This window comes from Sinocyclocheilus grahami, unplaced genomic scaffold (genome assembly GCF_001515645.1).
Source record: "Sinocyclocheilus grahami isolate Dianchi unplaced genomic scaffold, SAMN03320097.WGS_v1.1 scaffold48.1, whole genome shotgun sequence".
Classification (NCBI taxonomy): domain Eukaryota; kingdom Metazoa; phylum Chordata; class Actinopteri; order Cypriniformes; family Cyprinidae; genus Sinocyclocheilus; species Sinocyclocheilus grahami.
In genome coordinates this window covers 1,872,899-1,890,297 of record NW_015505227.1, presented here as the reverse complement: position 1 = coordinate 1,890,297, position 17,399 = coordinate 1,872,899, and the positions used below count along the sequence as shown (strand labels likewise).

Below are 17,399 nucleotides of genomic sequence, written 5' to 3'. Positions count from 1 at the left end.
GAGGATTTTTGCTTTGTTAAAAAAAACCAAACAAACATCCGTGCATTGATTTTATAATCCATTTACGATGAAATGCAGAGCATACACAGCTAGACAACACTGCAGGAGGATAAAACGGTAAGAAAAATGTCTTGTATCTGTATCGCAACTGGCTCAAATGTCTCCCTGTATATGTTGAGCAGTTATTTAAAGAAGTTGGAAGAAAAAACAAACAAAGAAAGAAACAGCAGGATTCAAAGGGACAGCAATTTTTAATGATTAATAGTCACAGTAATAGATTGCTCAAATAGCGTGTATTGCACATGTGTACACATATATGCACCCTATATACACGTGTGTAGCAGTTAGTATACACACCTTTGTATTGTCGCAACATGAAAGCATTGAAAGAACACAATAAATCAGGGAATGTGCTTTGATAATTTCAGATAACTTCTGCATATCAATATGACCAGAAGATAGACAAGAAAGAGAGGAGAGTAGAGAGCGAGAGAGAGAAAAAAGATCTTAAAAATGGAAACACCCAATCACAACAAGTGATGTAGAACAGCAAAGAAATGAAGAGACAGTGAAGGAGACACGACCTCTCTTTCAAACACGTCAAAAAAATATACAAGCACTCTTTGAACCTCGACGATCATAGGCCACTACATATACACAACATATGAATTAGCAATAAATATACATATTTACCCAATAGCAAAATATGTGGCAGAGACAGTAAAGCTATCTTCCACGGTGAATGTCGATGTCTTTTACACATACAGAGGTTTCCCGGTGTCCATCGTAAGGCCCTGTTCACGCCGTTTACGTTGTTTTCCTTGTGTAAGATTGTTGCGAAAGAGACCGTGTTGGAAAACGTCCATCGAAAACGAACAGCGCCAAGCGTCATACTGTATTACATCTGAGCGATTATTTCCCCTCTCTATGTATTGCTCAACCCCGCGCACCCAAAGAGAAGGATAAGGTCTCAAAAAGGGACTTCTCAGGGTCAGCCGATTCATCCAGAAAAGTATAAAAGGAACGGAAAGGAAAAGGAGAAAAAGCGTTCACCACCAACTGCACGGTCAATAAACTGTTTGACACCATATAGGGTGAAACTACAAAACTCTGCACAAATGGTTGGTGATCTACATCCAAACGTCACGAAACCTGGTCACAGCAGTTGCTGATTCAGACAGCACATCCCATAGCCACATAGAAGAGGGAAATTCTCTTAGTGTATATTACAATATCTACGTACAGAGGCTAGTGTCAGCCTGATTTTTCACAAAGGGTTTCCGGTTTCTCTTTAACCGCAGTTCGCGCGAAAGCAAGTCAACGGGTTAGACAGAACGCACAGCTGAAGGTGACGGTAGTGTTTCAACAGAGCAAAAACAGCATGTAGAAATACTTTATCAGGTGGTGACGTAACAAACAGAGGACTGTTGTCGTCGCGAAAAAAAAATGGCCGTTCACTTTTTAGCTATTGTAATATATCTTTTAAAAAAAAGTTAAGTTATTCCCCAGAGGCTGTTGAAATTTTCATCGATTTACAATGAGACAAACATCGATCCATACGCAACGCAACTAATAATTTCTGACTCCAAATAAATAAATCAAAAGAGAGCAGAGTCGAGAAATGCGCAGCGAAGTTTCTGACGTTTCAACGTCAACAGTTCATCGGTGAATCAGTGAATGCACACAAAGAAAAACGCTGGCGAGAGTTCACACGTCATTTGCGGAGATAATTCACTCTGCATTTAATGCCTCAATTTGCGTCTGAGAACCGAAAGTAAAAAAAAAGAAACGCAATTAGGTTCGGACCTACAGTGTAGTTATTAGTGCAAGATGCCCGAGGCCCGGTTCAGTCTCATTAAAAAAAAGTGTTTGCCATTAGACACGTCGTCACCTCTCAGACTTCCGTGACATTGCTAAAGGAAGAGGGTGACGTTAAATAAAGACGCAGCGGATTACATCGAATTTGGCCCCCAAAAAGCTGTTGTCACGCAGTGAAAATGTAATGAAGGATTGTTATTTCAGGGTCATAAACAAGCCATTGCATTTCATCCACAAGTGCACAAGTGATTAGCCAGCATACAGCTATTAGACGACTAACTGTCAACAGTTATGAACAATACTAGTCAGTCTAATGAAAACTAACCGTATCCAGAGGATAAAAGCTATATCAAAAGATGTCGAAAATGTAACCAAAAGTTTGCAGAGTATTTTAGTGTTAAACAAAAAAAGTGGTAGTCACTCTTATTGCCGGAAAAAATATCCTTAAATCCTGAAAAAGGACAATGCCAAATGCACTGCACAGTGACATAAATCAACATCATTGATAATATCTGTAGCGCGCTGTACATTCCTTAACAGAGAATACTTCAAATCAAATGACGAAACTAACACTGAATACAGACTTTTTTGTTTTCTTTTACATTTTTGTACAAAAAAAAGGAACTGTTTTAATAAAAAAAGTCACCGCTAACACTCTCTCGCCAATGGAAATAAAGTCAAATAAAACAAGTTTCAAATAAAGAGTTTACGGGAGCCAATCAAATAAATGGACAAAGGAAAGTGACGTTAAAATGAAGAAAACAAACAAGTTGGTCACAACATCAGCAGTGTTTCCAAACAATCACGTCATGTGCTAGTCATGTGCTAGTGCACAGGACTGATAAATAAAACAATCGCTGAATATCTTCCATTTGTTCTTTTGTTAACATGTAAAATAAAAAAAAAGTATCAAAACCTTTTTACCAAGAACACAACACTTAAACTAAAGAGAGAAATGGAAAGAAAGTGGGGCAGGAGGAGGATAGTAATCATTTTGTGCTCTCCTTCGTTCATGGCTAAAGTTAATTTTCTTTGAAAAATTTAAGGCAATTTGAAAAACAAACAAATCAATGAAAGTGAAGTCCGAGGAGTCACGATTCGTTAAGTATTGGTGTTGTTAAATGTTTTCCTTAGTATAAAAGGCACCAAGTTCTTGGAAAACAAAAAGTCTTTCTTGAGACATTACCACCAATGCGTCTATCCTCGTTCTCCACCGAAAGTTGAGATGGACGCTTGAAAATCCTCTCTTCGTATTTTACACCTTTGTCTTAAAACGGATGGGTTGCCGTTATTCACGTTTATGTGCGATGTATGTTATAGCAAAGCCGTATATTCCAAAAAAGTACTGTTTTCTCTAAGAGACAAGAAATGCTTCTGGGAGAAATGGCTAACCATTATTCTTTCACTTCTGGATAAAAGTCTGCAGGCTCTTTTACTGTATGTACAACCACAGCTGATAAGAAAATGTTCCATAGGGGATATAAAGTATTTATATATTTTTTGTATGTTCAAATGTGTATACGGTACACACAAAACTACATATATATGCTTATATATATATATATATATATATATGTTTGTATGTATATTTATATATATATTTTATACTTATATTTCTCGTAGGTTTGTGTGCTTTTCATAACAGGCTATTATACAGATGAACAAGTATACCAAATAATCGACACGGTACAGTGTAAACGAGTATACTTGTCTGCAAAAGGTGTTTCGACACATCAGGCACCTCTTTTGGTAACCGTGTTGCTTGTGAATGAGTGTATATGTGTGTTTTGTGCTGAAGTATTTTTGCTGCTTGTTGGCTTTTTTTTTTGGAACTTTGTACATTATACTTTGTACAGAAAACAAAGCTTTTCGCCGCCCCCCCAAGCGACAACATCCCTGTGCTGTCGTGATGTTTTCCCCTTCTTCTTCTTTTTTTTTTTTTTTGCATTTTCTTCTTTAAGTCCTCAGTTCAATACAATGAGAAAATGAAATCAAAGACCTCTCTCTGAAGAGCACTCCATTGTTCGGCCTTTCCAGCTGCGCAACCCTCACTGGAGTGGTCCTGTAAGTACCCATCATGCCTTGTCATCCCCTTTCGGCAACAGTTTGCTATGCTTTAACCTCAGAAAAGCGAAAGTGGGTGGGCTGTGAACGTGTCAGTCAAGCACCTGGAAATGAGTGAAGGACCGAGGGAACCAATCAAAGAGCTGGGAGGAGGAACATGAGGCGTGACCAGTGCCAAGCACGCGTGGACAAGAAGGTTGGAGCAGTGATGCACTGTGCTCGCTCTTCTACAACACGGGCTCCTCCTCCATGGGCTCCTCTGCTGATCTGAGGAAGGAGGGATTGGTTAATGGTTAATGAAGGGTAAAATGATGTATTAAACATTCTACATAACTGCAGAGGTGTATATGACAACAGGTTCTACTCCACTCGAGTGGCAGTACCTGCTGGTTTCTGTGGAGGTCTTTTGCTGATCGTTGTCCACAGTGAGAGAGGCCATGGCGGTCAAAGTGTCTGCCTCGTCCTTCTCCCGTCTCTGAGTGTCCAGTAGAGACTGGCCCACTGTAGGAGCTAACCTCTGCACAGACGTCCAGTGTTTACCTACAGATCATGAGAAGATAAATAATGATAAAGATCTTTACGTCATCAAGACCTCAATCCCAGGGGTATTATAGTTAACTAAAATGAAAACCAAAATTGGAACCATTAAAAAAACAATTTCATCACTTGAAATAAAATAAACGCTAACTGAAATAAAATAAAAAAATGCAACTATTTTTATTTCAGCTTCGAAAAATGACTATTTCAAATAAAAATGGAAAATATAAAAATAATTCAAATATTAATAAAAGTTATAACAGTAGCTAAATTATACTAAAGTGTGTTATAGAAAATTGCTCAATACTGGTTTTTAAAAAATACATTTAATGATTTTTTTTTATGCCATGCCAGCACAATAGACAAATAAGCTTGGTAGAAAATGGCAAATAATTATATAAGATCTTTAAAATTAATATATATCAAATTCTACAGTTTTTCCTGGGAAAATCTTTAAAAAAAAGTCCATTAAAGACATTTCTGAATAAATCCATTACCACAATACTGATATTTAACACACTTTCATATGAAGTAACATAATGAATGAATGTAGAAATTAATACAATACAATCTTAACCGAGTTTTCTTCAGTTTTACTTACTCTGAATCTCAATGACCCTCTCTAGAGAGGCTGTGGCTTTTGGACACGGTTTCTGTTGAAGCACTGTCAGTGGTACAGGATCCAACTGCAGCACACAAAAAAATGATGTGTTTATTTCATAAATAGGAACACTATTAAAAACTCCTATTCTGCTAATATTGACCTTGTTGTTTTTATGTTGAGGGTCCCAGAGACCCTAATAATGTATGTGTAATTATAATAATACTAATTTTGAAATGAACTTCTTATTTACCCTTTAAATTGTTCAAATATGTTCCTCTGACCTAATTAAAACCAATCAGGCAAATATTATTTAAGCTTTAACCTTTTGTTTTATCATTGAGACTCCAGAACAGAAGGGTTAAAACAGAAGCACTGAGTTATGCAACTCAAATATAATCATATCATGTACTGTTTAGATGTGTGTGAATGAATGATGGGCACCTCGTCTCCAAGCAATGCAGCCACGCAGGACTCGGATGCGTCACAGATGGCGGTGAGGTCGTGACCTCCTTCCAGTGCCAAAACCACACGGCCGCCAGCCAGCTTCATCAACTGCTTAGTGAGATGGCCGAAACCTACGCACAGAGCCAGGAACATGCTGGGTAATTCATGATCTATAAACAAACTCCAAAGCCTTCAGCAAAACTTAACGCCCCCCAGTTATAACAGAAATGTAGGTTAACTGTGAAAAAGACTAGCATTCTATTGAGTTCATACTGTCTAGTGGTACTACCAGTATGACACCAATATTTACTGCTCCCCCAAAGCAATGACCCAAAAGAAATGAGGTAGTCCAAGCTCAAATAAATAAATTGATTTTTTGTGTATAATACAACCTATCTATACAATCAACGGGTACAAACAGCATTTGCGCCATCTGACCTCTGGTACTGGAAACAGAAAAACAGCAAACTCACATTTGGCGGTGACATTATATCCACCCAGGGGGGACTGATGGCCCTCCACAGCATCAAAGCCAGCTGACACTAGCACTACATCCGGGGAGAACTCATTGGCTATGGGCATCACCACCGTTCTGCAAGCACACAGACACATTAAGACTTTGATTTACAAATGATCTGCACAATCTGACAATAATGATCTGATACCTATGAGACAACATCTTTATACAAGTGTACTCCAAATACTTAAAACATAATACATTTCTAAAGATCAATCGCTTTAATATGATTTTTTAAAATATTAATAATAATAATATATATATATATATATATATATATATGCACAGAGCTGTGCAAAAGTCTTAGGCCATTAGTATTATCACAAAAAATAAAAAAATAAAAAAAATGGTCAGTTATTACTATCTTTTGCTGTAGTGTGTCGGAAATATCAGTTCACATTTCCAAATATTCCTTTTGCCATTAATCGTAATAATGCAGTGAGATTTTTGTTTGCACAAGGAGTCCGACGACAGCCAGTGCTCCACACAGAGATCTGTCTGGAACGACATGAAGAAACAGAACAAACTGAGACAGACTAAATCCAGAAGAACTGTGGCAACGTCTCCAAGACACTTGAAGAAACCTTCCTGCAAAGCTACTGAAAAACTACGTGCAAGTGCACCGAGGACTATAGCGGTTTTAAACAGAGAGGATGGTCACACCAAATACTGATTTGATTTAGTTAACTGAAGTTAATTGATAAAATCTATTTATGACATTATTTTTGACAACATCCTCAGACTCCTTAACATAGAAAAATCTCACTGGATTATTACAATTAATGGCAAAAGGAATGTTTGGAAATGTCAACTGATATTTCCTACTGACACACTACAGCAAAAGATAGAAATAACTGACTTAAAACCTTTTTTGTTGGTAAAAATACTAATGGCCTAAGACTTTTGCACAATACTGTTTATAAATACACACACACACACACACATTTATAAGTGTGCGTGTATATAAAAACAATTAATATAAAAAAATGAATTATATATAATTTTATGTAATAACATATATATATATATATATATATATATATTATCACACACATTTTTATGTTGATATATCCCCCTCTCAAAATAGTTTAATTTAAACATTTTTTTTTTTACAATTACTAATAAAATAATACATACACATATAATTCATTCAATACAAATGAATTAAATATATTATATAAATTATACTATAATAAAATAAATTATAAATAAAAAAATAAAAAAAATCCTCAAACCATTTCATGGGGTCTAAAAAAATAACATTTTTAATGCTGAAAGTAGGGCTATATTTTGTATTTTGTATAAGGTTTCTTACATTTTCTCTATTTCTCTCTGACAGACAGCAAGTGCAGATCTCACCTGAAGGCAGTTAGATACTCCACATCACCCATAGGTGGCTCCACTCCACCTGTCCAGGCAATGTTGACATTAAAGCCCTCTCCTGGACCTACACCCACCTAGAGGAGCCCATGAGACAGTTCAGACAAAAAACAAAACAAAGACACTGGAATGTTTCCACTAAAAAAAACAAGACAATTTTGGTCGTGTGACTACAGGAGGCCACTATTCTCAGTGACTGAAATATTGTTACCTCCTCAGGAGCTCCGCTGCCTGGGAAAAAGTTGCCATCGTCATAACGGTGCAGGGAAATGTACAGCACATTGGGGTCATTATAGAAAGCCTGCTGGGTCCCGTTTCCATGGTGAATATCCTATGAAAGTATTGGAAGACGGTTTTGTAACACAGAGTCGAGTCTGGTTTTGTTCTTTGTGGTTCTGTTAACATGTCAATGAAAGATTTTCTTCTCTAAAATCAGCTAAAGTGAATCGTTACAATAATATTGCTTGTTACGTGTGAACTGTAACAACAAAAAGTTGCTGTGTATCACATGGAGATCCTAAAAACTCACCCAGTCTATGATCAGGATCTTGCCCACCCCGAGTTTCTGCTGCAGCAGTTTGGCAGTGATGGCCACTGAGTTGAAGAAACAGAAACCCCTGCCGAGATACACACAGAGCAGTCAACTCGTATTCAACACACGTAACTGATTTATCCATCAAGATAACAAACATCTGTACACACAAAACTCACACCAAGACATAAAAGTCCACATATGAATCATTTAAATGCATTTTGTTGCTTTATGTAGAATAAATATGATGAAGTAAACAACTTTAAATGACATATTCAAATATTTGTAATAAAATATTTTACACAGACTAAAAGAGGAAGGCATTTCAGACTACTTACATGGCAGTTGATTCCTCAGCATGATGACCAGGAGGACGGACCACCGCAAACCCGTTCTATCCATCAAACAAAAATAGAAGAGAAGAATGAGGACAACATAAGAGATGTGATAAACGAAGCTGTGGTAAGAGAAATAAATATGAACCTTCAGCTCTCCGGCAGCAACTTTAAATGCCAGCTCAATGACGCAGCCCACCGCCATCCGGACAGCTCCGGACGAATGCATCTCGTTCCACACTGTGTCACTGTCCACCTAAAGGGCATAAAATCAAGTTAAATACTGCTCAATACTGATCCTATTTACTTCCTTAATAAATGTCCATGGTGTTATTATATACATATATATATATATATAAAATTCTTATTATTTAAAAGTTTTGTTTTATTTTAATATTTTAATAATTAATAATAATGATGATCATTATTTAGAGGTTTTATTTTATTATAGTAGATATATCTGTATATTTATTATATCTATAATGTATATATATTCCAATCTAATCTAACAATAATAATGCTAATTTATTTAAAAATAAGATGAAACATTTACTACTACTACTACTAATAATTATTATTTAAATGTTTGATTTATTTTAATATTATACTTTGATGATGATAATAATTTAGATGTTATATTTTATTATAATCTATATATGTATTATAATCTAATGCAACAACAACATTAATAATAATAAATTCAATTATTAAAATATGATAACATCTAAATACTACTACTACTAATAATAACCAAGTACCCAATGTAAGTAAGGTTGCACAGTCAAGGAAAAAATAATATAGCCAATAATGCTATGGCCTACTTTTCACAATCCAAACAGACAAATTCCTGTCTACATTATTTGCAAGAATATTCTGTTTTGTTTGGAAATACCTCCTATAACATACAGTTGGCATACATTGTGAATCCCATTTCATTCTTTATAAAAGAAGTGTGATGACTGGACACATGAATGGAGAAAACGTACCCCAATGCCTCCACACGGTAGCACAGCATACATTTTTTGACTTATTGGACCTAGAAAATAAAATAAAAAATCTAATCAGAAGCTGATTTAAAGCAGTGTTATGTTTAGCCCCACATCTGTTGTTCACACATTATCTATTCAGTTAATTACATAATTGGCTATGCTAATTCAGTCTCGAGGATGCTCGCTGGATGACGCTGACGCAACCATCATCTGTCTCGATGTTCTACAAAGAGCACTCAAGGTCGAAACTGTCTGCACTTCTTCAAAGTGTGTCTCATATAAAAGTGGAGGTGGTGGAGTGATGGCAACTCTGTCCGCAGCTGAACCTTCTCACCTTCACACACACAAACGCACAGTCGCACACACACACACACACACACACTTCACTGGTGACTCAGAAGCGGGGGTGGGCAAATGTCTAGGGCCTAAAATAATCCTAGGCGTCTGTCAAAGGAGGTTTGCTTAAGCAAGCCATCAGATTGGGAAGCTTTTTGTGGATGGTGTACTCTAGAAGGAAAATCCTGTTTTGGCGTCCTAAAATCAAGACAGCAGCAATTACTTGCATCATAACAGAGAGTTTCTAAAACACACCTAAAAGTTTCTTGCTGTCCAGCTTCTGTCGGTTCAGTGGACTGGTGCCATAGAGCAGCGTGTGGTACTCAGAATGCACAGTTTGGATTTCATCTAGCGTGGCCTTCCTTCCTCTGATCCTCTGCACACAAACAAACACAGAAGTACATTCAGGTAACATCTATGATTTACCTAAACACTACAACGATTCCCACTATTTTGACAAATTGAATGATGAATAATGAATTCACATGACTTTTCTATGACCTTTACAAACATTTGTGATTAAAGATTTTTAAACAGCATTTTGATTCAGACTGAGTCACCATAAATTATTCAGACCAATTTTTTTTTAAATCTAATGATATTTTCTTGTTTTCATTGACTGATGGAGCTATAAATAGTGAAGCTGTGAAATGTCACCACTAGATGATAGGTTAAATTATGTTATAAAACATACTGCTCAAAAATATTTAACGTTTGGGGTCGGTAAGATTTATTTACATGGTTTTTAAAGAAGTCTCTTATGCTGCTCACCAAGGCTGCATTTATTTGACCAAAAACACAGTATAAACAGTAATATTGTGAAATATTATTAGAATTTTAAATAAATGTATTCTATTTTAATATTTTTTTTAAATGTAATTTATTCCTGTGATGCAAAGCTGAATTTTCAGCATCATTGCTCCAGTCTTCAGTGTCACATGATCCTTCAGAAATCAACCTAATATGCTTAGATGGTGCTCTGGAAACATTTCTTATCAATATCGATGTTGAAAACCGTTGTGTTGCTTTTTTGTGGAAACCATTTTTTCAGGATTTCTTGATGTATGGCAGCATTTATTTGAAATAGAAATCTTTTGTAATATTATACATGTCTTTACTCTCCCTTTTGATCAATTTAATGCGTCCTCGCTGAATAAAAGTTTTCATTTCTATCAAAAGAAACACAAAGCTAAAGTGCATTTGCAAAGAGCTGAGCTTTAACACAAAGCTTCCTGATTATTGTTTCTGGCTGACCCCTTCCAGTAGGTGGCACACTCACCTCACAGCGACCAAGCAGCCCTGTTTCTTGTAGCCTGGACCAAACACTCTGAATGCGACCGGCGTGTTCGGGATGGATGTTTGTGTTCCCACATATGCACTGGTGCTTTAGCATGAAGGTGTCGTACACCAGCCCTGCAGAATGAGCCAGGAGATGATTAAAAATACAAGTCTAGCAATCCCAGTATCAGTTCCATCCGGAGTATAAATGCTATGAAACATGAATTAAGCTTAATCTAATACACATATTGCCTTTTAGATAAATTCTCCACTGTCTTGTGAGACTGATTGACAGCGGTGCAGTGTACCTGTTGTGAAGAGATGCTTAATGGGCACCTCGATCAGGGGTGCTCCTTTAAGACTAGAAGTGACAGGGGACGACTGTGCCCTTCCCAGGGGTCTGTGGGGCATTCCCGTGATGGACAGGGAGGCCTGGAACACATTCAGTTGCTGCACATGCTGCTGGTCCAAATACTGCGAAAAGAGCACACAAACATCATGAATTCAGTGCCATTCAACGGTTCAGTTCAGCTCGGTTTGATTCAGTTAATTTCATTTGAACTCAGATTAGTTCAGTACACTTTGAACCGGTTCTGTTTAGTACAGTCTCATTCGGTTCAGCAGATTTATGAAGTGCAATTTAAATCTGTTCATTTCAGTTCAGTGCAGTTTTATTCAAGTTTCAAGTTCTATTCAGATCCGTTTCGTTCAGAAGTGTACAATTTTTTTCTGTTCTGTTCAGTTCAATTAATTTAAACGGCTATTTTATTTTATTTGTTTAGCTAAAAGAATGAGCTTTTCTTTCAGTTCTGCTTAATTCAATTGAATATTAATACAACTATAATGTAATATAAATACTAAAATAGAAACAAAATATTAATATAACATTAGCATATTAAACTGATGGTATGAGATGGTAATGGTGGTACTAACCTTGGTACGGTGGTATTTAAACGGTATTTTGAATACAATTCAGTTCAGCTAAACGATTGGGCTTCATTTACTTCACAATTAACTAGATTTAATGTAATTCAGTTCAATAAACCTTTGTTTTGGAGATAAATCACGTCAAAGGTCTCCAGCTCATTTTTGATAATTTAAATAAAATTAAATAATAATTAAATTGCCTTGGCAATTAGCTGAAATAAGTTTAAGCAATACAATTACTAAAACTAAATATATATATATATATATAAATTAAAGTTAATATTAAATAGAAATATAAAAAAAACTAATAAAATTGCCAAACGTGTTCAAATTAAAATGTAAAGTAAAAAAAGCCAATTCAAAATATTAATAAACACTATAATCGTATTTAAATAATACTAAAATAATACTGGAGTGAGGGTGTAAAGAGTAACAGACTGAACATCAGTTCAAGCACACGGTCTGGACCATCTCACCAAAGAAACTCAATGAACATTTGCCAAAAATCTACTCAAAAGCCTCCAGCGGAATGAACGCGTGCGTGCGTCAGCGAAACAGCAGCTGATGCAGTACAACGTGCGATGGAAGCACATGCGAGATGATGGGATTCATACTAGTGTTTCTTCTTGCACGAGACCTTGAGGTTGAAGGTATGCCAACACTCAAATATTCACAATTCCCTTCTTCATGCCAAATCCCTCTTTATTCAAGACACTAAAACCATGCAGCATCTGTCGCGGGAGACGGGGGCTTAATTTGTATTCAAGATACTCAGGCAGACAAGCAGAGGCATTCACATACACACATACACACATACACACACACACACACACACACACGGACATAGGTGGGGGTGTTTTAATGAAAAGGAAAGGCCAGCTAGGGTCTGTGACTGACCAAAGTGACAAGGAGTGTTTTCGTATATCGCTGCCTCAATGGTGACTGCATGTCACAGCATAACAGACACACACACTGCGGCGTGTCACGTCACCCCGGTGGGCTGTGATTGGGTGTGAAGTGCAGGGCAGTGAAGGCGGGCGGGGTCCGGAGGAGGAGATGAATCACCAAGGAGAGATGAGTCAGAGATGGTCCATTCACGGGGGAGTATATGTGTAGATATGTGAGTGTATATGTGTGCGTGTGCGTGTGAGTCTGCCGCTGCGCGAGGAGGATGCAGTCTGAATTCTAATGCCGTGCTCTTTTGAAATTTTTTCTCAATGATTGCAGGCAGAGCGAGCGCGAGGAGGAGGGTGTTGCTCTTTTTTCAATAACTCTCTCTCCCGCTCATTCACTCTCCCTCATTCGTTTGTTTTTCCTTCCTCCCGCCCTCACAACAGCAGTGTATGTTTGTGGGGTCTGTGTTAAGTTCACAATGAGCTCTTTTGGAGGATCAAATCTGCTTGGATGTCATGCAAATGAATGGGCTGGAATACATAATGGCATGAATCACTGCAGTGGTGCTATCGTTATTTATATAACAAAATGACGAATAAGAATTGAGAGATCAAAATAATGCACATTTCTCAATCGATTAATTATTTATTATTACAACATTACACATACATGAAGCACAAAAGCCCTTATGAAAAGTATGATGATGATGGTGATGCAGTATAATGAGTATTTGCAGTATAGTGAAAATGAGGACTTTGAAAAATCATTATTACCCTCATTTGCTTTGTATTTAAGTTGTAGCCTTTTCAGTTCCCATTTGTCCGGTCTCGTGTAAGTTAGAGGTTGTGTTTTTATCTGCCTGCTTGGATTACCTTAAAGTGGATTATTAAAGACTTTTCAAACTTTATCATCATCATCCCTCAACCTTGTGAGACACATAATAGTATATAAATCATATTAAAATATAAACAATATTAGGGGTGACCCCGAATAGTCGAAGAATTGATGCAACGATAGGAGGAGCCTGATTTGAATACCAGTCTCACAGTCGAATATTCGCGGGGGTGTTATGATCATGCCATTTTGGCTGTATGGGTGTGCTCAAATGTCTGATTTCACATAGAACTACTGGTTTTTAATCAATGGGATTTAACTCATCATTTATCTCATATAGAATACGCTTCCCCATTTATACAACATAATTCGTTATTCGTTAATATTACAGCTATCTGCACAAAACAATGCCCCAAATACAGAAGTGAACGTGTCTGCGCGGCTCTGAATGAACTCCTTTTGTGGACGCGTTCTTCACACAACAACGTGCAGAAACACAGCAACTAAACTCTAAAAATTCACAGCGTTTTATTATAATAGTGTTCTCATTATAATTGTTATTTATATGACAGTCCCAGTCATAGTTATTAATATTCTGCATTGTTGTTTGTCCTGCTCACGCTGACCGCTGAAGAGATAATCACCGTAGTACTACAATGATGCGCTTTAATGCATCTTATACGAGATAAATAATATATACACAATATATATAAACCGGCTGAAATGTTTTGAAATCACTTATAGCCTACCTGATTGAAAAAATTCAGTCTTTCACTCTGCCTGTGTCAATTTGAGTCTTGTTAAAGTTTTAAGTCCCTGCTGCCAAAACGCTCCTCTGTCGGTTATGGATTATGGAAAGTGAAACTTAAATCTATAGGGGTGGTTGGATTTATTCACGCACATTAAAATATTTATTTGAGGCTTCTTTCTTTTCATATTTTTATTTACAGCATTATTTTAATAGGCTGTATATTAACTTGAAAACCTGCTGCATCACTCTCAGGGGTTAAAGCAAAAAAAAATCTTTTGACTGAAAAGTTTTCCTCAGCCAAACCGGTCACACACTCAGATTAAGAGCAGTTTTTTCTTCTTGTAATTAGGAGCGCTTGTCCTCCAAATTAAAAAAATGTAGGAGAACCTTCTGATCAATAATAAAAAATTCTGATCAAAATTAGCCTTCCTAATATGAGGTGGCATTTGACTTGAAGTGATTTCAGGGGCATTTTCTTTTTAGCTTTGTAATGGCATTTTTCTAATTTTATTAAATGTATGCAGTGGCAATGGATTTTTTCCAGCTGTGGTGGCAGGACTATTTCTCATAAATTAAAAAAATGTAGGAGAACCTTCTGATCAATAATAAAAAATTCTAATCAAAATTAGCCTTCCTAATATGAGGTGACATTTGACTCAGTGATTTCAGGGGCATTTTCTTTTTAGCTTTGTAATGGCATTTTTCTAATTTTATTAAATGTATGCAGTGGCAATGGCAATGGCAATGGATTTTTTCCAGCTGTCTCTTCTCGACTATTTCTCATCTCTTCTCGTCTCTTTAAGACCTTGCACGGATCTAATATACTGTTACACATGGCTCTACCTGTTTTTATAGTCTATGGGCTCTATACGCTTACTTTTCTTTTTAGAAGCGCTTGTCCTCCTAATTTAAAACATTTAGGAGCATGATCAATAATCAAAAATTCTGATAAAAAATGATCCTTCCTAATACGAGGTGACATTTGACTCCTTAAAGTGACTTACAGGGGTATTCAATGGCAATGGATTTTTTCCAGCTGTGGTGGCAGGACTATTTCTCATCTCTTCTCGTCTCTTTAAGACCTTGCACGGATCTAATATACTGTTACACATGGCTCTACCTGTTTTTATAGTCTATGGGCTCTATACGCTTACTTTTCTTTTTAGAAGCGCTTGTCCTCCTAATTTAAAACATTTAGGAGCATGATCAATAATCAAAAATTCTGATAAAAAATGATCCTTCCTAATACGAGGTGACATTTGACTCCTTAAAGTGACTTACAGGGGTATTTTCTTTTTACCTTTGTAACGGCATCATTTTCATCTATGTCAGATTCAAAAATTTATGTTTATAAGCTTTTTAAAATTTCTATTTAAAATATAATATAATGAAGTAGAATAAGACAAAAACATTCATGTGGAGATTAATGTTTTAAATATACAATTTTGAATACAGAAATATTAAATGATTTAAATAACTGAAATTATATGCAAAAAAAAAAACTAAATCCGCCAGCAGGTGGCGGCAAGTCACTGATTTTATCCCTGAATCATTCATTCAATTGATTTGTTCAAACCGCTGATTCATTCAGGAATGAAGCAAAGTGACTGTCTTTACGAATGGGTAATCGTGAATCACTGACTCACTAGATTTGTTCAAAAACGCACTTTTATTGAATGAATGAAACTCAGCTGTGTTTGCTTTTAGAGATGCGCAGCGGCTGAGCTGTTACTATATTTGGAACTATTTTCATTGAAGAAATAGAGCAAAATCAGGCAGTACTTGTTTATTGAACTGTTGTATTAAATCAATATCACATTTGCAAACTCCCTTAATAACTATTAAAAGTCGTCACTCTTGGGCACACAGAAAATGAGAGCGCTCGCGCGAGTTCAAGACTTAAAAGCACGTGCAAATGATATGTTCCGTCATCTGTCATCGCGTTATAAGCGTGGAACCTGCGGGAATAAGACAAAGTCCCTTTAAGGGTATTCTATATATAGTCTTTGGAATGAGTAGAATTGTTATTAATAGCCGCAATCCCGTGCCGAAATTCAAGTCCTGCTCTGTGTTCTCTGCTAATAACCCGACTGTGAATGATGCGAGCGGCATCACTATGTTGTCACTGAGAAGCTGCAGGAAGATTTTTGGTGTGCCGGCAGAACAACAACAACAACGCGCTACGTGTTTCTTTTCCCCTCATTTTTTCCAATTGACGGAAATCCGTCGTAGACTAGGGATATGGCGGTTTCAAATTTTCATGTTGCGATTAATTGCTAATGCTTTTATCACGGTATACGTTATTATCACGATATTGAAATGTAGCTTAAAAAAAAGTGCTGTCATAATACAGTATAACAGGTTTAATAACTTTTTTCTTATAACAAAAATAACTGAACATTTAAATGCAATAAAGCAATACAGAAAAATTTATAAAGTTAAAAGTTTTACACAGATTAAAGTGCAAAAGAACTATAAAGACCAATAGGTATCACTTTACAATAAGACCTCATTAGTTAACCTTAGTTAATGCATTAACATTCACAATGAGCAATAGCTACATTTGCTACAGAAGTTATTAATCTTTGTTAAAAAAATACACGTCTTAGTTCATGTTAGCTCATTAAATAACACAGTTGCAACTTTTGATTTTAACAACCTGTTATTAAATATTGTAATTACCTAAGATTAATGAATGTTCAGAAGAATTTTTCATTGGCAGTTTATGTTAACTAATGGATTAACTAATGTTAACTAATGAAGCCCTAATGTAAAGTGTGACCGAACAATAAAGAATCAAAACACTTTCAAACAATATCTAGGGCATGTTGTAGTCCAGATTAAAATGTAAAAAAAGATTGAAAATAAATAGCCTATTAAGTCTAAATATTTAAGTATTTGGCACTGTGATGAACATCATAGCAAATACACAAATCTGAACGGCTGTTTACATCATTTAAACACGATTCAGAAACAGAAAGTAGTGCAGCTGCTTTGTTTACAGGGTTTCCGGGGTAACGGCTACATTTAAATGAATTATTATTATTATTATTATTTCAGCAGTTTAGCGCCACCTGCTGTCAGAGAGTGAAAGTGCAGATCTTTCATCCAGATCGTCTCTCACATGTTCCGCCATGTGCTTCTCGTCCGCGCTTATTT

At 36.2% G+C, this 17,399-nt stretch overlaps 1 protein-coding gene across 3 annotated transcripts in view; it reads right to left on the bottom strand.

The window, feature by feature from the left end:
* Positions 1-1,488: 1,488 nt before the first annotated feature.
* Positions 1,489-17,399, bottom strand: part of LOC107582878 (histone deacetylase 5-like) — a 60,744-nt gene continuing 44,833 nt past the window's right edge. For all 3 annotated transcript variants that reach the window (XM_016268898.1, XM_016268899.1, XM_016268900.1), the window contains exons 12-25: positions 11,143-11,308; positions 10,836-10,969; positions 9,812-9,932; positions 9,218-9,267; positions 8,380-8,487; positions 8,235-8,290; positions 7,894-7,981; positions 7,576-7,695; positions 7,344-7,441; positions 5,941-6,059; positions 5,465-5,598; positions 5,021-5,105; positions 4,266-4,422; positions 1,489-4,149 (exon numbers count right to left, since the gene is read on the bottom strand). In XM_016268898.1, the coding sequence (XP_016124384.1) occupies positions 4,110-4,149; positions 4,266-4,422; positions 5,021-5,105; positions 5,465-5,598; positions 5,941-6,059; positions 7,344-7,441; positions 7,576-7,695; positions 7,894-7,981; positions 8,235-8,290; positions 8,380-8,487; positions 9,218-9,267; positions 9,812-9,932; positions 10,836-10,969; positions 11,143-11,308 (1,476 nt within the window). In that variant the 3' untranslated portion in view covers positions 1,489-4,109. The remainder of the gene's footprint in view (positions 4,150-4,265; positions 4,423-5,020; positions 5,106-5,464; positions 5,599-5,940; positions 6,060-7,343; positions 7,442-7,575; positions 7,696-7,893; positions 7,982-8,234; positions 8,291-8,379; positions 8,488-9,217; positions 9,268-9,811; positions 9,933-10,835; positions 10,970-11,142; positions 11,309-17,399) is intronic.